This window comes from Miniopterus schreibersii (genome assembly GCF_964146895.1).
Source record: "Miniopterus schreibersii genome assembly, chromosome: 1".
Taxonomy (NCBI): Eukaryota; Metazoa; Chordata; class Mammalia; order Chiroptera; family Miniopteridae; genus Miniopterus; species Miniopterus schreibersii.
The window spans coordinates 47,089,942-47,113,575 of record NC_138101.1 but is presented as its reverse complement, the minus strand read 5'-3'; the positions used below and the strand labels follow the sequence as shown (position 1 = coordinate 47,113,575).

Here is a 23,634-nt window from a genome sequence, read left to right as displayed (position 1 = left end):
ATTTGTTTTCAGAAAGTAGGTTAGTTGCTGTAGCATTAGGCCTGCTATTACTCATGGATATGTGGGTGGCAGAAAAAGTACAGAAAAATGCCCGAGAAAAAAATGATTCTTATTCTATCTACCCTACCCTTAAACAATTTCACACTGTCCTGGATCCACCAAGCTCTTGATTCTGAGGGTCCTTTCTTGGCACATTTCAGTGTCGTGTTTCCTTACCTGGGAAGGATAAGCCATTTTGACATTGGGAGATCACGTTGTCTCAGAAGTAAATACCTGGTTCTGGGAAAGGGCTGATGAAGGTTGCTTGATGAGAGTTGTTTTCTCTATAGATTCTGTCCGTCTTTTAACTTAAACTGTATCTTCAACAAATAGAAGAAAATGAAGTTTAGAAAAATAGTTCAGGGCATCTCAATCACTTCCCCCCAGAAAATGTCAGCCTCAGTAAAACAAATGCAAAAATATCCCCCATCTTTTAAAAAGGTTAAATTGGGTCTCAGCAGAATCTGAAATAGCAGTCCTGATCATGTTGGAGAGCTATTGTAAATACGTTAACTTCTCTTTAACTAAAGAAACAGGGTTGGAGAGGCGGTGAGGCAGAATCCACTTTCTCTACCTTAGCCCGATGGAGTTCACCAGCTTTTCAGTTTTACTTGCCCAAGTCCCTGTACTCCTGTGACTAGATCAAGGAAAGATCTAATCAGAAGTTTTTCAAGCTCTGGAAGAGAGCAGAGGTGTGGGAGGATCGGGCACCCTGAGCGCGAGGATGTGCTGGCGCCGGGAGCCTCTGCGGCTTCTCGCTCACCTCCGTGTTGGATGCAAGGCTCCTTCTTTGCAGCTGCATGGCCCTCACTGAGAGCCTGGCGGGCTCCCCCAGGGAGGCGGCCGCAGAATCATCTCTCTCAGTAGGGAGCTGCAGCACTGGCCGAAATAATTCTGAGTCTAATCCCCACCCCCCTGAAAACCTCATTGATGATTATATTTGTGGGCCTCTAGTTGCTTTTTCGAGGAACAAAACAAAACACCAAAGTATTTACCCTTTACGTCATTTAATAAATTCTGTCTGCTTAGTTTTCTATTTAAAAAGACAGTTCTGTGTGAGCGTATGAATTGTACTCTCAAGTTCATAAAACAAATGAAATCACCACCATTTAAAAAAATACGCTGTTTCTTTTTCACACTTGGTCTCAAAGGCTGTGAATGTAAACATTTCTAGATAAATCCATCTTTTATTCCAGAGAATTGGGATTCTTTGTTCTTTTTTGAAGTGAGGGAAACTCCCTTTGTGCCCGAATAATTTCCTGTTCTAAAGTCCTCCTGGCCCCATGACTAGAGTAATAGAATCTTTGGTGTGCTTTCAGATCTCGAGTTTATGCGGCCGGGTGGCGCATCTAGCAGCGCCTTACAGAGCAGAAGGAACCTGCCTTCCGCACGGGCCCCGCGGCCTCCAGATAGTTACTGCTTCTCCCCCGGGAACGCGCGCCCAGGTTTTAACCACTCCAGATACGATCGCGTGGTTATGAACCCTTTCCCCATTCTCCCTGTGTTCCTGGGAACTTGTTCGCGCCTCAGCCTTCATTTGTAGGTGTGGGACTGATAATGCCTTTAAGGCGTAGCGGCTGGGGAGTTATTATTTGAGAAATCCTGCCTCGAAAGACAGCATTGGCCAGACCTCCTAGAAACGAGACTTTAGCTCACAGAAATGCAAAGTCCTGTGACTCTCATGATTTTTACTGTTAGATTTAGAGAGAGGGGCTAGAGAGCTGAAGGGACTTGATCCAGGAGTAAACGGGAGGTTGAAGAAGCCTGCAAAGAAGACTTTTTTTTTTCTTGCATGTGGGCATAAGGAACAGAGCAGGGAAGTGCCTTATGGAAGGTTACTTATATTTCTCTTTTTCTGGAAAAGTGATTCAATCCATAGTGGAGCATCATGTGGGCACCATGAATGCAAATATCACATAAGGTACAGCCTTTGCCACCCAACAAGAGGCACAGGACATGAGCTTATGAAAAGTTTAAATATCGGTATGAGACAGTAAATCCTCAACACCCCATGACTCTGACAGCCCAGCAGGACAGAATAGAGCACAGAAATAGAGTTGTTGCTCAAAAGCTGTCCCACTGTGTAAATATATATATATATTTTTAAATGTATATTGACTTCTGAGAGAGGAAGGGACAGGGAGAGAGAGTTGAAGCATCAGTGATGCGAGAGAGTCATTGACTGGCTGCCTCCTGCACGCCCCGACTGGGGATTGAGTCCGCAGCCCAGGCATGTGCCCTGACCGGGACTCGAACCCCGATCTCCTGGATCCTAGGTCGATGCCCAACCACTGAGCCACGCCCGCTGGGCCCACCATGTAAATATTGCGTCTCATTTATACTGTTTCCTCACTTCCCAGCAGCTGCCTTACGATGATGTATTCTTATTATCTTTCAAGTGCATCATTAATATATTTGTCCTTTGTATGGGGCCCATTGGTTTTGGGGAGTGCTTCATTGAAGTCAAACCTGTCTTATTTATTTTAATCCTTACCACAACCCAGTGAGGAAGTTTCTGCTGTTTCCATTTTAAGGTGAGGACACTAGGCTTTCTTAGCATGTTAGGCTTTTCCAGGGGTTGGCAAATGTTTTCCATTAAGGACCGGAGCAGAAATATTTTAGGCCCTGTGGACCGTACTGTTCCTGTTGCAGCTACTGAACTCTGATATTGTAGCACAAAAGCAGACAGAGACAGTACGTGGGTGAGCAAGCGTAGCTGTTTTTCGGTAAAGCTGTGTGGCTGCTGTAATTGGAATTTCATATCATTTTCATGCTCACAAAATATTATTCATTTGATACTTTTCCATTCCCTTAAAACTGTAAACTGTGTGGCTCGCAGGCTATCCCAAAACAGGTGGTGGGCCCGGGCCAGGCCACGGGTCACAGTTCCCAGACCCCTGGCTCACGCTGCCAGTAAATTGTGGAGCCAGATTTTAAAATGATGTCTGGCAGATCCCCAAGTCCAGCGCTTCCCAGTCACAAGTGGTTTTTCCAAGAAATGAGGTACAGGTGTGCTTTTGTCATTGGTACTGTGTCTGTTTAATTCTAAAATTAACAGAAACAGTAACATTTGAAGGAGGGGGAATCTTTAATAATTCAGCTTAAGAAACTTCCACCACAGACAATAGCAAATGACAAAGTATATTCAAAGAGGCTGTCAGAGCCAAGATTCACTTTGGCTATTTTCAGAGATCAATGGAACAAAAAATAATCAGGTTTTTTTAAATGGCTTTAGGGGAAAATATGAATTTCTCTCTAGAAGTGGAAATTAATCCTTAGTATTTGGGGGTATGAGCCAAAATGTATGTTTCGCAGCCCTTTCAGTAGTACAGGAGTGTTTCATGAGTCATAAGCTTGGGGGAACTTCAGAAGCCCACTCGGGAAAACAACATAGGCCCGCAGTTAGCGTTTGGAGCACTCTTTCCTTGTAGCAAATACAGAATCTGTAAGACCATGTTGGCACTTGAGAGAAGTGGAAGTTACCGTGCCCAAGCCTTGTCCTGTATTCATCAGGGGCTTAGCAGGATTTAGGGGACTCTTAGAGATTATTATTATTTTAGGATAATTAATACCACCTCATCATCATCAAGGCAGGAACGTCTTACTAAAGAAGGCTCATTGTGTTTTAAATAACCATTAATTTTAATATGCATATTTATATTCCTCCTTCACTTGGGTGCATCTCACAGCATATTGTGTAAGGTACTTTGGTGATTTCCCATGAGAACAGGTGCGAACTTGTTCTGTCATCTGAAGGCCAGGTTTACTGGATTGGAAGTTTGTGGCAACTAATACCTAAAACACTGAGCTCTGACATTACCCTCTCGGGCAGTGTCTTCTAGAGTAAAATGAAATGTTCATCTAAAAAAAAATCATCTAAAATGTAGAAATCTAAATGATACAACAGTACAGATTCTAGCAGGGAGATGGTCACACCTCTTAAAATCTTGGTACCTACGATGCCAGGTATTCTATTAATAATTTACTAAATGAAAAGCAGGAGTTCTTTTAGATCTTTTTCCTTTGATTATAGTTAGAACTTCCAGATTTTATTATATGGCTACTGCATTAAGAAAACTAGGAAAACTGTAGGAATGACATAAAGCCATCCGCTTTCCAGTGGTATGTGTCTTGGCTGTGGCTTGGTTATTAATAGCGTTTGTGTCTGAAGCAAAATTTTGTAAGGGAGGAAAATGCGGTCATGGGAGGTAAACAAAACACTGTATCTTAATTCACTGGCTTTTTATGTAATCCAGAGTTAATGATGTTCATTAATTTCTTGTATTGTTTGATAAGAGGCTAAATGTTTACTAGCCCAAAATAAACCAGAATCTTTTGTTTTCTTTAGATTGTGATACCATTCTTCAGTCTTCTAATCAAAGATATTTATTTCCTCAACGAGGGCTGTGCCAACCGCCTTCCAAATGGCCACGTCAACTTTGAGGTAAGGGTAAAAAATCTGAGAACAGAGAGGGTGAGCTACTCTAGCATCGCACCTCAGGTCAGGCAGACAAAGCTAATCCTGAAGTTCTAGAACCAAGTGTTCTCTTTACCTACATTTGTAAGAAAATAATAATAATACCCAGTAGAATAAATTAGCTGCAGCACTGTTATTAATTATTTGGAAGTACTTAAGTACATTTTTCCTATACCTAGCAGGTACCTTAATTTTATTAAATTAAGAAAATGATGTAGTTCAGAAGATTAGAAGCCAGAGAAAAACATTAAAGGGAATTAATTGGCTCTTCCAAGCTTATAATTTTTGATGACTGCTTTTAAATTCTTTAATTGATTCTTTTGTAGAAATTTTGGGAACTGGCCAAACAAGTGAGTGAATTCATGACGTGGAAACAGGTGGAATGCCCGTTCGAGAGGGACCGGAAGATCTTGCAGTACCTGCTCACAGCACCAGTCTTCAGTGAAGATTGTGAGTTGGCCATCCAGCTGGCATTGCCACCCATGTCCCCAGACCTACTGTTGGGAAACAGTGTATAAATGCTTGGTGCCTGGTTCTTCATATAGTATGAAGCCTGTCTTCTGACCTATTCCTTCCTAAGAATTTTCTGTTAAGAAATCCGTATGATATATCCCTAACATATTTTCCACATACTCATTTAATAGTCACCCATAAAGAGTATGTTTCTGGGGTTAAACATTCTTTATAACGTGACACCTGCAGAGGTTTGGAGAGGTTTTGGAGAATTTTCTTCCTTGTTTGGGCTTGCTTCTGTGGAGAAAGAGAGATGTTTTGTGGTACATTGATATTCAAGGTAATTTGAGTAAACAACCAGTTCATTGCTATACCCTCCTGTTTGAAAAAATAGTGGAAAGTCTTTACCTATTAAAACATTAGGGAATTTGAGGCAGATAAAGTAATTGACGATATACAGAAAAAATTGACCAAAAGAGAGTTAAGTTTATAAAAGACTTGAGGATTTTTTCTATTGATTTGTTATATCCTAATATTATAGAAATCGGTAGTGTCTATTAATAATTTCCTATAGTAGATGGATAGTGTTCATGATAATGACTGAAGAACATTTTGAATTAATATTACCATTCTAGAGGGTACTTGGTAATTTTAAACCTCTATATAGGATTAATAATAAACTTTTAAGTCTTTGGATGAAGATGCTTTTTGATTTAAAAAGAAAAAATATGTATTTTAGAAGGATGGAGAATTAGCCTTGAAAATCGGGCTATTTACCTAAGGTTTTTTTTTTAAAAAATCAAGGCTACCAGGAGTGAATCCCCTTCCCGTCCCCTTCTTTGTAAAGAACATAAACGTGAGTGTACAATAGCATCATTTGGCTTGCATTTGTAAGGCTTTTTTTTTGGCCTCATAAATTGTCTCACAGGTAATTAAGTTTCACTTTGGCATAGAGGCCCTTGAGTTTTTGTTGAGATTGTCAAAGGCAAAGTGACACTCTGTTCTTAATAAAACTATGGTGCTTCTCAGTCATAAGTGATTGGCTGAGGAGTGTGTTCGCTAATAGGGTTTGGCTCGTGTTGAACAGGAATGGGTGGTGGTGGGTGATCTATCAGGAGAAGGCTCCGATGTTAATGCATTCTTACTTTTGCTTGATTGTAGCTCTGTACTTGGCTTCCTATGAGAGTGAAGGACCTGAAAATCATATAGAGAAAGACAGATGGAAGTCCTTAAGGTGGGTCTCGTTGCTTCTCATTGAAAGTGTTGCCTCATCTAGAGAGGGCCCATGCTTTCTGCCAGAAGCCCTCTGCATCTTTCTCCTGTTCACTGAATCTTTGTGGCTTAAAATCCTCATTCCCATCGTTCAGTTCTATTGTCTTTCTTTTTTTGTGTATTGGCAGATATACACTGTGTCTGTTTTTCTTTCTGTCTCCCATTATTTTATGGAATGAGGAACTGAAATTCTCCTTGGTGTGGGAAGAACAACACTGACTCATTGTCTTTGTCTGAAAGAAGTTCAGACTAGATTTCTGAGCTAAAATTTTATTGGACCTGAGATAAAAGAGACCTAAGTGCCAGCTAGTTCAGTAAATTGGAGGGAGTCACATACCAACTAGATCTTGGTCCCTACTTTGGTTTGAGAAGGAGAGAATTAGGACTTGAAGCATAACCTAGAATCTCTTCAAGGTAAAAAATTCTGTTAATCTATTAATATTTTCAAATAAATGTATTTTCAAACAAAACTAGGACAGGTAAATTTGTATTTTAACCGTTTAAGATACTTTAATAGGCAGTAGCATGCCAGGATATAATAGTAATATAATCAAACTTGCTCTACTTGCATTTCTACTAAGATATACTGGGAATATGTACCTTTTTATACCAAGGTTCATAAGCATGTTTTCTCTTCTTCCCACAGTCATTTGGGAGCCTTCATTAAACGATATAAGACTAGTTCTCATGAACTAGGATACATATCTAAGATGTATTTGGTTTTGTGCAATTTTGTTTGTTTCAATGAAACAGGCCTTCCTTATACTTCTCAGTGAGGAGATATGAGGTACATTGGCACTGGGAGTATTATCCTTAGAACAAGTTGGGGTGATAAGTATTGGAGGTGCTCCTTTTATCCCCCACACAAACGTGAAGAAGGTTGGCCAACACCTGGACTCATGGGAATGGAGCAGCTTGCTGGGCTGATGGCCAGTTCTGCTTCTATGAAAGTTTGTGCCTGCTAGTGGCACATTTACCTTAAAACTTACATTAATTTGTGTTGATATTAAAAGATATTAATGCCACTCTTAAATATTACTCAGGTGTAAACCTGAGCTTCAGAGTACACATCTTGCTGGGTAAAAGGTTTGGGAATCAGTCCCTTTAGCTATTCTTGTTAGATAGCATTTGCCTTCCCTGTTTCTCCCCTTTAATCCCCCCTTTCTCTTTTTTAAAAACATAAGTTGGCACAACCCCTGAGTACAACTTAGCTGTTGTTACTTTTCTTACAGATTTTTTTAAAAAAAAAACTGTTAAGCAGCTGAGTTCACTATACATAAATGATACCTGGCACCTGCATCACCTGTGAAATCCAGACGTGCTAAAGTAATGCAAACCTATCACAGACTTTTCTAATCGCCATTTCCTTCTAATTGTTATTCTTCTAGGCCATATTTCTGTTTAGTAGTGGTTCATTTGGAAGGGCTTATAAGTAAAAAGACTGATAGTGAAAACTAAAGATTGAATTATGTAATTTCTCCCCATATTTGTATGTACTGTACACACAGTATACAATAACAGTTAACGTTCAATTGGTTGAAATGTGACCCAAGAATTTAGTAGAGAATTTAGAAATGTGAAGTGAATGAGAGGTTGCTCTGTACTGGCATAAATTCAGATGCAAAGCCATAAATTCATCCACCCTCGTACCCAACTCAGAAGTGCTCAGTAATAACATCCTGGTAAGAATTCATTGAGAGACTAGCAGTCGCACACTTAGAATGAATGGTATATGAGGGATTATGTACGTAAACACAGTAGAGATGCATTCTTGGTGTAAAAGACTAGTTTCCACGTTACAATTTTTTGTAAGGGCCTTGAAGAACAAACCCTCCTTTGCGTCTGGGTTTAAGCCATGAACTCTGCCTCTTCCATCTCTGTCCAGTCTCAGGGCCCCACTGGAGCACCTCCTGCTCCCTGATCCATCTCTGTCCTAACCCATGGACTCTCCGGCCGTCCTCCTCGCCTGTTACAGACCCCGTGCTATTTTGCCATATATGTGCTGCTTTTTCCTACTACTGGGTTAAGCCGTGAGGGCAGGGTCTTGCCTCAGGTCGGCCCAGTGCTGGGCACCCGCGCCTGCAGCGTTGAGGACTGAGGTCGGGTCCCTGCAGGTGTTGGCCGGGGCATAGCAGCCACAGAGATGATAAGAAAATAGGTCATGGTCATTGGCAAAGCCACACGTGAAGTGGATTCTGAGACTAATTACTCTACCTAAAACCTTGTATGTATATTAGCTTTGAGGGCAGTAAGATATTTGTACATGGACACTTTTCCCGCTGCCCCTGGAGCCATTCATTCAGACACTTCAGTTTAGCAGTGGGAGCGAGAAATGCACCTCTGAGGGCAAACACCTTTCTTGTCACTTGCTCTTTAAATTCCCTCAATGGGCAGGAATGTGAAAATGCTTATATTTACTAAATAAACCCACCTGTGATAAGACCAGTACATATCTAGCAGCTTTTTATCATTAATGACCTTTTTTTTTTAAAAAATATAAAGCCATTCATGATACAGAGTTATTTATAAACAAAGCTTTTGCCGTCTCCATTAATGTATGTGTCTCTTAAGTGACTAGCAGTTCTCCCCAAAAAACAGGACTACAACACTTGATGTATTTCTGCTTTCTCTTTTTAAATATATGGGGGGTGGGGGAGACTTAACACAGGAAAAATGAAACTAGTATTACTCAAGGCATTTTAATCCTATTTCAAATAATTGTACATATTCTCATATTGTCTTTGTTACTCAGGTCAAGCCTCTTAGGCAGAGTTTAACAACTGGGCTGCTGGCTGCTGCACCGTCAGGCGATCGTTGAGGGGTGGCCTTCGTCGTCTCGCATCTAGGACCACAAAAAGCTAGGAAGTCCCTGCAAGCAGGCTCGCTCAGGAGCATTTGGGGGACTTGTTCCTGCAGCTGACAGACTGACTCGGATTCTGTGAGACTGAAATGTTCACTGAGGACACTGGAGAAAGACTCCTCTGAAGGTCCCAGCTCTGCACATGATTCATCTCCTGGAATTTCCATGTGACTCACAGCTCTGCACCTGGATGGAGCTTCCTTTTGTGTGTGTGTTTTTATTATTTGGTTGAACATTTGCTGCTAATGGGACTTGCCCAGCTGAGTGCTGGCTCTTAGGAAGCCCATGTTTCTTTGTTAACTTAAATGAAAAAGGGAGAGGAGGGAGAGGAAAAATCCCTCCAGTTAGATCCCCGACTTCAGCCCGGCGAATGGCCAGGAGGAGAAGACTGGTTGAAAGCCGGCTGTGGACTTCGTTTCCCTTTGTATGTGCCGTGTTGTGAATTCCTCTCCTCCCTCTTCCAACAAGGTTTTGAGTTGGCTGCTGGTTAGCAAACTCCTTTTTACCCATATAAGTTATTTAATATAATAATGAAGCTCAACACTGTGGTAGGAAAATAGCCACTAGAAAAAAGAAAAGGCAGAGTTTGTCATTGGACTGCTTAGCATTCTAGAAGGAGTTTTTGTTTCCTTTATCCCTCTTGAGCTGTTTACAGCTGACCACTGTGTTGGACAGATGTATTTTTCAGTAGTTTTTTTGTTACTTAGTTTTCCATGACGCATATTTTTTTCTCTTGTAAATTTAAATTATCTTACTTTTAAGGGTCTTGGAAAAACCCATGGCCTAATCACAACTTAATTTTCTTAGCAGACTGTTACTTTTCATTGCCTTTCGGAGGCTGTTGGTGACTAAACATGAACAAAGAATAAGTTGGAAAAGTTACCACCACCCCCACACCACCCCCACTACAGCAGTGAACAAAGTAAATGAAAAACATCTTGCTGTTAACTCAAAGGTCAACCTAATTGTGAAGTAGTTCACCCTGTTAAACATCTCAGTAAGTCTGTAGTTGCTCTGCAAAAAGCCATTATATGTATTTACTCTAGGAGAAGCTGTAGAGTAGTAAACCGTGCTAATGAAAAAAACAAAATGTCATGTTCAAAACAGAGATGCATTTGAAAACTTTATGACATGGTTTCAAAAAACAGAGCATGTATATGTGCTGCACGCCACCTCCGCAGCCTACAGTGTCTCCCAGCTGTCCCTCTACCACCGTCAATATAGTTCACACTCTGCAGCCAGCCGTGTGGAGTCCTTCTTTCCTTCGATGGATGGGATCATTGCGTGGGGGTGGGCCGCAGTTGCAGAAGTCAACCCAAGTGCCTGGCTAAACGTGTTTCCTTAGGACGTGGCCTCTGGGAGTGTGTGTGTGGGCATTGATTTTATGAAAATGAATCATAGTTAGCATTTAATAAACATCACCTGCCAGGCACTAAGTGTTTAGCATAGATGATCATCCCCACTTTTTAGGTGTGGAAACAGGTGTATGAATAATAATGATGATTTGTTCAAGGCCACATAGCTAATGAGAGGCCCAGTGATTTGAATTAAGCCTTCAATTTCCAGATCCCAAGCTTTCCACCACACTGCCAGGCCTTCTCAGAGTTCAACATAACCTTCATACTTGTAGGTAACCTCAGGATCTTCTTTTCATGCATATTTGGATTGTGTAGATCTGGGGTGAGGCCAGGGGGGTGGGGTGCTGATGCTGCTGATCTTGGAATGGGCTTAGAATAGTAAGACACCCCAAAATGCCTCCTATCCCCCTGCACTGCCTGTCCCTGAACTTTGTGGCTCTAGTTTTTGCTGTGACAGCACTGATATTTATCTTTCAATCATCCATGTCAAGGGCCAGCAAGCCATGGGCTGCTGGTCAAATCTGCCCATTCCCTACAGCCCACAAGGTAACAGTGGTTGAAAAAACAAATCAAAAGAAATATATTTCATAATACATGAAAAGCATATGAAACTCAAATTTTAGTGTCCATAAGTAAAGTTTTATTGGAACACAGCCACACTCATTTGTTTATGCATTTTCTTGTGGCTGCTTCTGGCTACAGAGCCTTGTAGTTGCGACAGAGACTGGATGGCCAGCCCGCAAGGCCTCAAATATTTACTCTCTGGCCCTTTACAGAAAGTTTGCTGACTCCTGATCTAAGTGGTTCTTTTGAACATCACAATGAGTTTGCAAAAATGCTATCAGGTCTCTATTATGACATTAGGTATATAAATGTGGCTACTGAAAAAAATTTCCTAAAGTATTAGGCCGAAAAAATGTGATTCTGAGGCGATGTAATCAAGAAATCTTCACAGTTACCATTCTTATGCATAGCCGCCTCTTTTAATGTGCAGATAAGCCAGCAGTTTAGCCCATGTAGTAACTCGTCTGGAAATTACTCACCCTCCTGAGGGCTGCCTGTGGACGTGGACTCCCAGGGGCAATGGGTGCACTCCCAACTCGTGTGGCTGGCTGGCAGCCCGTGTAAACAAGCGCGAGCGGCGGTGGGCGGTGAGCCCGAGCTCCGTCCAGGGTGGGCCCGTCCAGGCTCGCCCTGCCTTCCTAGGCAGCAGGCTTTGAGCCGAGGCCCGGTCCCGGAGCCTCAGGACCTGCTGGGCTTGGTAAGGAAAGAAGAGCGCATCTTTCACTCTTTGAAGTGTCCCTTGTTTTTGAGGACATGGGTTCCCCATGGGTGGCCTTTCATCTAACAAAGACCATCATCCGGAGACGAGACGGGTTGTCTTGCCCGCGTTTGAAGGTTTCCAGCTTTGCCTCTCCACTTGGCCCGGCTCTGGCACCCCTGCCCTTTCCTCACCTCTCCTGTACTTCTAGCTCACCTTCACTTCTTTCTCTTCCCAACTGCTGTGCATATGCCTCTGCGCTTAGAATCTCAGGAAGGCACAGCCCCCACTGGAAGCTAAGTTGCTAAACTGCAGGAATGCTGAACTGTAGGTTATTGACACTCTGCCTTCTGCTTGGGTGCGTTTTGTTTACCCTGTGGCCTGTCTCAACAAAAGACAGTGCCTGCTTCGATTCCAGACGTGTCCTTAGCATTCTCATGAATAGAAAACAGGGTTAGAATAATTTTCAAAGGGATTCCTGAATTCAGTTCCTGGGGAAGAAAAATGTGGTTAGTGACCTGGACACCGCTAACCAAACGTATAGAACTTGAAGATATTCTGATGGCAGCTCTATTAGCCTCACCCTAAGGCATTTTAAAAGGACGAACTTCTGTCAAACTTGGGCTTCTAGAGGTTTAATAGTAAACGGGCACCTTTCTAATGGGGCCACTTTCTGGATAATTCAAGCCAAATTTGTTTTCTAAGTACGAACGATCAGAAAATTGCCCTAAGTCTCTGCTTTACAAAATCAAACTGTTCAAAGCCAACAAAAGAGGTGTTGGGGTTTGTGTATCCAAACCTTCCAGGTTACAGACCTGTCATTTAGAACTAGCATATAAGGCTAACTCCACACAAAGGAGACCCTGGCATCAATTCTGTGGTCTCAACTCCCCTTAAACAACACATTTTTTTTTTTTTTTTTACTTAATTCAGTGAGGAAATTCCCAGGTAGCCAATTCCTATTTGAGTGCTGGCAGCCTCCAGCAGACTTAAACCCCACTCTGCCAGCCTGAAACCCTGTTCCCTTCCTCTAAGATTCCATGTAAATAAGGCAGGAAACATCCAAATGTGTGTGAGTGTTGGACAGTGTGAGGCGGCTGTCTTAGAGTATTGTTAACATACTGAAATTTCAATGTGCACATAACCCAACATTTTAGGGTTCCTAAGTACTGATTTATAGAGATCATAATTTCGGGAATTAAAGAGGAAGAAGGGAACTGATATGTCTTAGGATAAACGAGAATTAGGTACCCACCCTTTGAAGGGTGCCAACAAGTGGGTTTTCTACTGTGAAACAAAGTTTGCTTTCTTTCCCTCCTCCCACCTACGCTGCTTGGAGAAAATGAAAGTTAGGGTGAAATCATCTTTCTTGGGGTGAATCATTGTGGGAAAGTAAGTTCAGCAGAATGTGCTGTCAACTTGGTTGAGACCTGGCAGTGTGGAGGCCCTTGGGCGTAGTGAATTGTTTCACAATGCAATTACGAATCCTAAATGCAGGTGGGCTGTGTGGGGAGTGAATGTGTGCTCAGTAAGTATATATTGAGTCCACATGCCTGCCTGTTATCAGTCTGGTTTTTGGAGATCACAGGTTTTTGCTTTATTTGGGTTGAATTAATATCAAATATCCCCCAAAGATATCTGGATTTTGGAAATGAGTAGAAATTTAAGTGATTCTGATCCATTCCTATGATGGCGCTATCCCCAGAGATCAGCAAAAGAAATCTAAGTCTCTGTGTCTATTATTATTATTAGTTAGATTGGTAACACTCCCAATAATTATTAGTATTTATTACTGACTTTTAGTTACATGTTTATTAGTTCCAATAATTATGACAAATCTATCTTCTAAGATAATATAAAAAAATCTATCAAAAAAAAAAACTGGGACCAATATTATTTAAGGTCATAGGATAAGTCTTAAATACACCCTATGAAATTATTAGATGTGGAATGTGAGAGCTAAGGGCTAAACCTCACTGTCCCCAGATTTCTGGGGCTTTGGGGCCATGTCCCCTCCTTTTCCACCTCAGTGTCCTCATCATAAGTAATGGGTATGGACTACATGAGGTGGAAAGGCCGTGTAAGAGTCTGTGGTTTGGGACAGCACTTTCTCAGCTCGCTGGACTGAAAGGTGAATTAGCAAACACAACATCCTGCATTTGCACTTCCAACCTTCTCTTCTTCCTGCCTGGCACTTTTCTGTTTAGTTTCATTGTGTTTGGAGAGAGAAGGGATAAGAGGCTAATTGCTACTAGGTAGGAGACGAAGGAATGCTAAGCGCTCATAGCTCGCCCCTCTAGTTGCATTCCGTGCCACACAACAGGATAGAGTTCTTTATAGTAACGAATGATTGCTCCCCAGGCCAAAACCCAGAAAATGCCTCTTGTGCAAGGCCAGCTGTAAGGTGTCAAAGGGGCTAGATTAAGAAAGCACAGTTTCCAAAGACTACAAAAATAACTTTTCTGTGTAGACTACATTTTTGCCACAGCAGCTATTATAGTTGCTCTTGTTTATAGAGGTAAAATCACATACAAAGTGCCTGTTCATCCCTAGTCATTGATAAATGAGTCACTCTTTGGCTTCAGTAGTAATGATCAGAGTCCCCTTCTGCCTTTTGTCAACTTTCCTTCCTTGGCCCAGGAGGTCAGTGGTCACATGCCCCACCCACCCTTGCAGAGGGGGGGTGGGTAAAAGCAGAAACTGGGCTCTGCTGGCCACAGACGGTGCTGGTAACAGACCTACTGTTCCCAGGATGACGTGAGTTCCCAGCTCCCATCCTACCTTCTCATCAAGCTTTGTACCTTCTCTCTTCTCTCTCCAAATCCAGAGGTCATTTCTTCAGGGTCTAGTGACCTTAGCAAGCAAGTCAAAGGTTTACATTTGTTAATTAATTTTTGCTATTAAGTGATTGAGAATCATTTCATGCTAGCTTTCTAGGGCATAGAGTGAAATGTAAAAATGTAAGCAGCCAGAGAAGACATGTGGACAAGACCTTGTAAAGCCATAAAATGTAAGAGCTTTAAAGATATCACCAAATGACTGATTCATTCAGCCATCAAACTGGTTGGTGACTGACCTGGGACGTGAGCCGCAATCTAGGACTGTTCCCTTGCTTTAAGCAGATTCCCTCCAAAGCAGGCCAGCCTGCCTGGGACTCTGCCCAGGTCCATACCCCTTGGTTACACTTGGTGTTTTCAGTGATTCCAAGATTTTGAATTCACTCGTCCTCTAATTATTAAAAAAAAAAAAAGGAAAACTTTCATTTAAGATTTACTGAGTACCTACATTGCTGTACAGCATGCAGAACGCCAGAGCTCCTGGGTTCTAACTCCCAGCACCCACGCAAAGGAGCTCACCTTCTGAGGAAATCACCCCTATGGAGCAACAGGTGTTGGGAGTAGGTCTCTCCTTGGCGCTCCCATTAAATCTTCTATTCTTAGCTAATCAGCTTGGGAGATCAGAGAACTATTCAGGGTAGATGCACACCTGAGATTTTATGGAGGCTTGCCTGGGGAAGTCCTACTGCGTGTGGGTGCAGGGCCGGGCAGCCCTATGTGGATGTATCATTCTGCCCTGGGGGAGGAAGATGGCTGGGGCCTGAAATCCACCCAGCCTTCACTCATGCTTGTTTGGGCTGAGTTAGGGTTTAAGCTGAGGCTTGGGAGGTGGTCGGCATCCAGATGGAGAAAAGACTTGGGCTCTGTGCTAAGAAATAGCACTTTATGCTAAAGGTCTATGTGGAGCCACTGGTGGATTTTCAGCTGTGAGGTGCCACGGTCAGGGGTGCATTCTAACAAGGTAACACTGGCCTCAGTGGGGGATGAATCTGTGTGGGGGTCGTTGGGGGGAGGTGATGATTACGATGGTCACTTAGAGGAAGTGGGTAGGAGATCCTTGTCTTAGGCCAGATGATAGATCAGGGGGACCTGAGCCCAAACAGGAGGGCGTACGTTTATAAAGTGTTAAGAAGACATAGATGAAGGCCCAGGGTGGAGCTGACTGAGTGTGTAGACACCCTGGAGAATGAAGAGAAACTTAGGCTGGGAGTAGCAGTGTTAAGCAGGCCTGTATTATGGGCTGCATTGTGTCCCCCCATTAAGATATCTGGGAGTCCTGACCCCAGTACCTCAGAATGTGACCTTACTTGGAGAGAGGGCCCTTACAGAGATAACTAAATTAAAGTGAGGTTATTAGTATGGGCCCTAAAACAGTACCAGTGGCATTCTTTAACAAGGGGGGGAATGTGGACACAGAGACAGACATGCACACAGGGAAAGCGCCCTGTGAAGCTGGAGTCGGGTGGCCACCAGCCAAGGGACTCCCAGGAGTCAGGAGCGGGGCTGGCCGCTGGTCTTCCCCTAGTGTCTTCCTAGGGAGCCTGGCCCTGCGACCGCTCCATCTCAGACCTCCAGCCTCCAGGCCTCGAAGGCGATACATTTCTGTTGTTTAAGCTACGCAGTTTGTGCTTCCTTGTAGCGGCAATCCTAAAAAACTGTCTGTCTCTTTTATGATTAAATTATTTATTAGCTGAAGTCTGCCATTAATTAAATCCCTCTAATAAAGAGGAGGTTTTAAAGGAGTTAGGTAATTGCTCCTACACTTTACCTTGAACTCCACAGCCATAAGCATTCCCTTGGATTGCCAAATGCCCTTTTCTGGTTCCACATTTCATGTATCCTATCTTAATCAATGTAAAACGAATAGGGAACTTGACATGTTTCCACAAATCAGTGGCTACAATTAAATGCATACGATGAAAATTGATGCGACCCAGTCCCGAGGTCCAGCCCCCAGTGAGGTAGAATATGTGGGTAAATGTGGAATGGGAAGAATCTGGAGAGAAATTAGACCCCTCACTTTACAGCTGCGCACACTAAGGTGCGGGGAGTTTATGTGCCCTCGCTAGTGACTTCACAAATGGGCGGCAGGGCTAGCGGTTAAGATTTAGCCTCTTGACCAGCAGTGAGTTCTTTCTCCCCGCATTGCTGGCGAGTGCCGAACTTCCCCTCGATCTGAACGGACCTGCTGCTACCCCCAGCCTCTGAATGCAGGTGTTAAAAGTCAGTGACCTGACACTCCCACCCTGCAGTGGTCCAAGGAAAGGGAAATAATAATAAATAGCAGCCGATAGCAGAGCAAGCACAGGGTACACGCAAAGAGAAAGGAAGTTATTTTGTTATTGAATCTATCTCACTGGCTACTTCTCAGTCTCAAAACACTGGATTCCCCGGGGTTCAGGGACTCCTTTGTTGACATTCACTTCATAGATGACTTCATTCAGACCTGTTACTTTAAAATCCTCTCCTACCTGGCCACTTCCCCATTGGTAGCTCTAGGCCCTTCTCACCCACAGGTGGAGTCACCTTAAAGCTTCCAGAGCTTAAACTTTAGGGTCTCTCACTTGCACAGCCCTGCCTAAGACGCTGTTCCTAACTTTGTATTGAGTCTTGAGTTCTGTATCTTAAAGAACCCTCCCCTAAAATGATATAAACTTTGGGTCCCACAGGCCCAGACCCACCCCTTGCACACTAAACCTCCCCTTAGAAGGTCTTGCCCAAAAAAGGAAAACTGCAGACCTCCTGATTTTCCCGCCAAGGGTGGTCAGGGGTGCCAGCCGCCCAGGATTTCCAGCCCTCTCATTTCCTGGCCTGGGGTGGGACTGCACTTGCCACTGTCCCCTTTGGAGTTGCGCAGAGCTCCGCGGTGGCTTTGTCTGAGGCAGCCGTGGAAGTGACCGCTGTGTGGTAGGGGAAGTGTCACCAGGAAGCCTCTGTCCCCTGGGGCCCTGAGTGAATGCTCTGAACAGAGCTCCCTGGGACAGGCAACCGACATAGACTTAGAATGGAAAAGATTTCTGTGGGTGAGGCCGGTGAAACTTGCGGGGGTGGTGGGGGGGTGTTACCACAAGCAGCAGAGCCTGGCCTCCGATGGCTGACACTCCCGAGCCTCTGCCCTTCCCACCGTCCCGCCTCGGGAGACACCCACCGGGTCCTCCCAGCCCTCCCAGCCCTCCTGCGCTCAGGCTGCCGCTTGGCCTCCCCCGAGTCCTCTGGCTGCACAGCCCCAGTCCCGCAGGGGCCCGAGTGTGTGCAGAAACCGGCCACGTCTCGCCACCTTCCCATCAGCCACCTCATCTTCTGCAGGGTCATCGCAACAGCCTCCCAGGCCCTTGCTTGCTGTGGCCTGTGCAGCACAGAGCAGCCGGGTGGTCATTTAGAACCAGCCTGTCATCGTGCACACCTCTTACTGACATTAATGTAACAGTTCCTCGTGTCACTCACGGGGAGCCTGAGGTCCCGGGAGCTCTGGCCCCGCCACCTTCCAGCCTCCTCTCCCCTCATTCCCCCCTTTTCCCCCCCCAGCTCGTTCAGGCCCAGTCCCGCTCCCCTCCCTCGTCTGGGTGCACCCGAAGCCTTGTCCTGACCCACCCCTTGGTCTGGAACGTTCCTCCCCAGACGGCCCCACGGCTCATCTCTTCATCAGCCCCCTGAGATGTCTTCTCAGCGAGGCCTTCTGCTCGGTCCCCCTTAAATCAGTAGCCGCCTCCCCCCATGTCCATTGCTTTGTAATAACAGGTACTGAATTCATTACTCCATGTGCTAGGTTCTCTGTTAAACCCTTGATAGAAATAAACTCACTTCCAACTATCCTATGAAACGAAACCATTATTATTTTTATTTAAGGGGCAGAGAAACCATGGAATGGAGATGTTGGAAACTTACTTAACTCATCACAAAACTAGTAAGTGGTGCAACTCTGATGATCTGCGTCAGACTAAGTCATGCTCTCAATTTCTATGTAATTTTGCTTTGTAGATTAGGAAGATTCCAAAGACATGTTAAAAGTTGATTTGGGGCCATTTTAAAAATAAGTATTTCTGTCATCCTGTTGGCAAACAAATTCAGACTGGATCACAGCACAGGGGAATTCCGAGCTCAGCGCTCCCTGAGCGCTGGTTCCCGAGACTGGGGGCTAGCCAGTCAGTGTCTGCCTGGATGGGTGCATCGTGGGCTGGCAGCCTTCTGACTCTGTCCTGGTCTTGCTCTCGTTTTTATCACGGGCCAACATGAAGACTGAAAAATTCACAAAATGAACGTGGTATCAGTATTCAAAAAATTTTTTTTAGCTGCAATAATAAATTAAACCAAATCAGATGAAACTTGACAGACTAAAGTTAGGTTCAAAACTCACTCATGGAAATTCAGGTGAAAGAAAATGGGTCTTACAAAAATTCACGGAAAGGACCCTAATGACTTTAACTGACCCCTCTCTCCATGGGCTCCATAGTAAACAGCATATAGGTGTTTTTAGCAGCCGCCTCGCCTCATTAAGAAAAATTCTGCGCTTGAATGGAGGGAGACTAGAAGTCTATAGTCAGTTGGGCTGTTAAACTGCATCTTTTAAATTTTATTCCATTGTTTTGCCAGCTTATTTTTTTTAGTGCCAGACTTTAAGATGGATATTGACAATTTCAGGAGCGCCAAGAAGACGGTACTAAGGACAGTGAAGTTTTAGGAATCGAGGCCACGAGAGGCTTTGGCGGGACCCAGAGCTGTTAAGCCCGAAGGGAAGACTTGGTGGGAAAGAGCCGTCGTTAGGGGGCTGATTCTATTGTACAAAAGAGAAAAAATAGGGCCAAAAAGCGAAAATTACAAGAAGGCAGATGTCAAGTCAATGTGAAGAATTTTCTAATCCACAAACAGGTACTGTCTCTGATGGTGGCAGGAGCGTCCCAGGGCCTCACAGCCCACCCCTGCCTTCATCGCGCACGCTGGCCGGTCGGAGGGACAGCTGCTGACTCGCAGGGCTGACCTGGTAAACGCGACCCTGGGAGTCCCTCAGGGGAAGGAGTGACTGATTCTCTCCCTGGGTGGTAAGGGCCACTTCACAGGAGGGTAATTGAGCATAACTTCAAAGCAGGCATACAGGCCAGGGCAGGGCCTCCCGGAGCACCCAGGGAGGGAGTTGGGGATACCACGAGGGGTGGGAAGAAGCGAGGCAAGGGTGTGATTTCAGGTGAAGTCCCTGGTCCAGCCCGATCCCATGGGAGCACTGGGGCATGAATTACACCCAGAGCTTGTCCCCCTTGAGGCAAGAGAGCTGGGCTTTTGTGCTTCCACACAGCCGGTCGCTGGTTCTGGCTACTCTGATGGAAGAGCCAGGAGAGCAGGAGTAGGCAGGGCATCCCCAGAGAATTCCTCTGAGGTCCTAGGTGCTGGCGTGAGCCACTCGCGGCAGAGCGTGGAGAAGCTGGGGGAATGGAGCGAGATGTGGTTGAACGATCAGGCGTGGTGAAGGCGACCTGGCTCTGCAGTGTCCTCTCTCAGACATGGAAAGGAGGGCCTTCCAGCAAAAGGCTTTACTGAGCAAAGGTATGAAAAGTGATGCTTATAGGAAGAGATGCAGTATCGGTCCACATAAAAGGTGAATGGAACATAAGAAGGAAAAAGCTTAAAGGCTAGGGTGGTGGACTTTTGTGGTACCAAGGGGAAGAGTTCCAGCAGGCTGGCTCGGGAGAGGCAGGAATGGCAAGGAGCTCTAAGAAGAATTAGCACATCAGCCCCCAGGGAGGCGGACTCCGGGGGGTGGTTCAGAATCCAAGGATGCTCTGGGGAGCACATAGGTGGGAGGTAATGGATTATTCGTTTAGTTCTCTGACAGATTTTCTCTACATTTCCTGGTTCAAAATCCAAGGTCAAGAATCTCTTGGCCTACCTGACATCACTGACCTTGTCTGAACAGAACTTTATGTTATCAGCACACTTCTTAATTTTTTGTAAAGCTTTGGGCAGGTGCCTGACCCTGGTGCCTGAGTACAGGGCAGTAGGTCACAGGACATGGCTACCTGGACACATCCTAGGACATAGCAGGGAGACTAACGGAGTGGTGGCCATGGGTCAGGTGCTGTGATTTCCAGAATAAACTCCCTAGGAGCCAAATCAAGATCCTCGTATCAGTCATCCATGGCTATGTAAGCAACCACACAGGGCCAGGGCCAGGGCCAGGGCCAGGGCCAGGGCCAGGGCCAGGCAAGTCAGGCACCTTGGACACAAAATTTAAGGGGTGCTCACTCTCAAGACCTTCAAAACAATTTGGACATTTTATATAAATAAGGTGTTCAATTATGAGGTTTCTTTGTCCCTGTTTCCAATTTGGGAGCTGTATGAAAATGGTTAACTCTCCCCTGAGTCTATACACCCTATTTTTCTTCTGGGTACCTTTGATATTTTGCCTGAGACAATAAATTGTCAGTGAGGTGTTCTGGGGCCTAGAAAGAAATGGAAATGCTGGAAGGAGATCAGAGAGTAAGGGCAGACATGACTGAGGGAGTGGGAGGGATTCATCTATGTGGAAACATGAAATAGAACTAACTAGCAATGACTAATGATATGATAACTGTCTACAAACACCCAGTGTGTATGGTGCGAGTGCCAAGAAGTCATTGCTTCATTCGGCACAGAGATACAAACTGAGCAGTCACACGCGAGGCGAAAGAAACAGTGCGTCCTGGATTACAGAAAAGAAAGCGTAGGGACTGAAATGATTTTATGAAGACTACTTTTTCTCTGAGGACGACTCCTATTCATTCATTCATTCATTCATTCATTCACTCACTCATTTCTTTCTCCCACAAACTTTAAGTACTTGAGGAGCCAGACAGACACCTTCTCTTCAGCTTCCCCCATTCCCACCTCAGAGGTGCCCCCCTCTGGCCTTCTCTTCATTTCCTGAGTTACCTTCCTAAATCCCCTTCATTGGTTCTTTCCAACAATGTTTGGCCAAGAAATTATTGCTAAAAAGGCCAAAGTGATAGCATCCCGATGCATAATGTAACCCATCTCAGGGGAGAATTTTCCACAGTAGGCATTCAAGCCAACTGCTGATCCTGGAGGCTCACCAGCCTAGAGAGAGGGAGGTTCAGTGTGGGCCATCACCTCTGCTGTAAAAGTCACCAGGAGCTGTGTCGTGGACTCGAGTCTGCACACTGTGCTCACAGCACTCTCCCCTTGCTCATGAACTCTCCCCTTCTCCTCCATGACATTGACTCACCCCTACTATCACCATGGGTCACCAGGGCCAGCAGTAGGCCTGTGTCAAAGCACAGGTCCTGAAAGTGTCCCTTTCTAAGAAATTTATCATCAGTGTCACTGAGGCAAAGGAACTCACCATTTCACAATTACCCATTCTTTCAATAACCCCACACGGAGTGTGTTGTGCTAGGCTCTTTGGTGAAAGCTTAAATCTGGCCTCAGAAAGAATGCCCAAGGCATGGTCTCAGCTTCAAGGAGCTGTCTAGGGGCTGCTTGCACCACTAGACGTATTTCGCAGAGTGTGAGTGTCTAAGGCCCTGTGGAATGGTGGGTGACGGAGGATCTTGGTGGTGCAGGTGCAGGTGTGCCAGGCCAAACAGGTAGGCATTGGTCATTCAGAAGCTATCTGAAGGACGAAGCAGAGAAGGCTTAATTAAGTCTGGAGGGATGGGGGTTAGAGGTGGAAAATCACTGAAAGTGTTAGACCAACAGCAGAGAAAGAGTGAGTCTGTGAATCCCCCAGTGACAGCTCAGAGAGAGGCAATGGGCCCGGCACATGATCAGAGCGGCCTTCCCACACTAGCTTAAGTGGAATGGAACTGGAACCCTGGATAAAGGCATAGGCCTCTGGGCTTCTGGGACAGAATGACCATCTTTCAGGGAAGAGAATGGGTATTGGGTGTTTAAGGGGTCTGTATTGCCACCAAGTGGTGGAAACAAGGATGGCTCTAAAATGACCCATTAGGAATTAATTTTTCTAAGCAGCAGAGAAGCTGGATGCTATTACATTGGAAAGCAATGACTGGGTTTGAAACCCTTTATTGTATTAGGGCACCATCACGATTTTGGAACTTTTTTTCTTTTTACACGTTCAGTATCAGTTCCCTGATTTTCTACTTTAGTTCTATTGTCCAGTTCCTCTGGCTTTAGCTGCTGACAACTGTATCTGTGGAGACATGCTGCCACCTCGTGGGAGACGTAAGAAGCAGCACCCAGGGCAAGCCAGAAACGGTTTAACTGAGCGAGAAGTCTGGACCCTTAAAAGTAGGATTTTATCCCTGAGCAAAACTGTGAAGTCAGCAGCATTCATCTCTGACATTCCTATCCTTTTTTGTAAGGAAAGGGCATGCACTATTTTTGAACCGTAGCTTGGTAATATCTGTGTGATTATAGTAAATTAATTTGCCAGCTTCAGTTTTTATCTGTAAAATGGACATAATACATATAGAATACAATAAATATTGCTTTCCTTTACTCTTTGCCTCCTTACGCATGAGAGCTTCTTGTATTTGTCTATCCCCCAGATAGAAAAACAACCCCACGCCCTGCTTACATTAATTCACACTAAAGTATGTATGACTGCTGCGCTCTGTTATAGTTATGGCAGTCCATAAAACACAGGGATACAAAAACAAGTCTTTATTTTTATAACTGAACATAATTTTCCAGACCTTGGAGCCGTCTCCCTCCCTCCCTTTGGCAATTCCTAGTGTTTCCAGCTCAACTTGGTAGAATTCCAGTCAAACTGAAGATTCATTTAACATTGTCCCTGTTTCAAGCCTCCGCTGCCACTTCCCCCACTGGCCATGTTGTGCAGCTCATCACTTACTTCAGTATTCGCCCTACACACAGGACCACAAAACACAGGTTTCCCCGAAGAGAGTCCAAGGATGCCGCCTGAATCTTACCTACTTAAGAATGTGGGAGCCCTGCTTATGTGTCCCTTTCTTCCTGTGTCTTCACCGTGGTAAAGGGAGCCGTAGATGATAAAATTGGAAAAATACTTTTATGAAGTCTTATTTTTGACAATGAATAAGAAACAGAGTCATTGATGTCCATTTTCCAAAGTAAACTTGAAGAAAGATGGTAAGCCAGCACCCCAA

General features: G+C 44.6%; 1 protein-coding gene across 1 annotated transcript in view; it reads left to right on the top strand.

The window, feature by feature from the left end:
* RASGEF1B (RasGEF domain family member 1B) overlaps window positions 1-10,338 on the top strand; it is a 34,346-nt gene extending 24,008 nt beyond the window's left edge. The window contains exons 11-14 of the mRNA XM_081148314.1: window positions 4,388-4,483; window positions 4,843-4,966; window positions 6,131-6,203; window positions 8,994-10,338. Coding sequence (XP_081004440.1) covers window positions 4,388-4,483; window positions 4,843-4,966; window positions 6,131-6,203; window positions 8,994-9,018 — 318 coding nt within the window. The 3' untranslated portion in view covers window positions 9,019-10,338. The remainder of the gene's footprint in view (window positions 1-4,387; window positions 4,484-4,842; window positions 4,967-6,130; window positions 6,204-8,993) is intronic.
* Window positions 10,339-23,634: the final 13,296 nt, after the last annotated feature.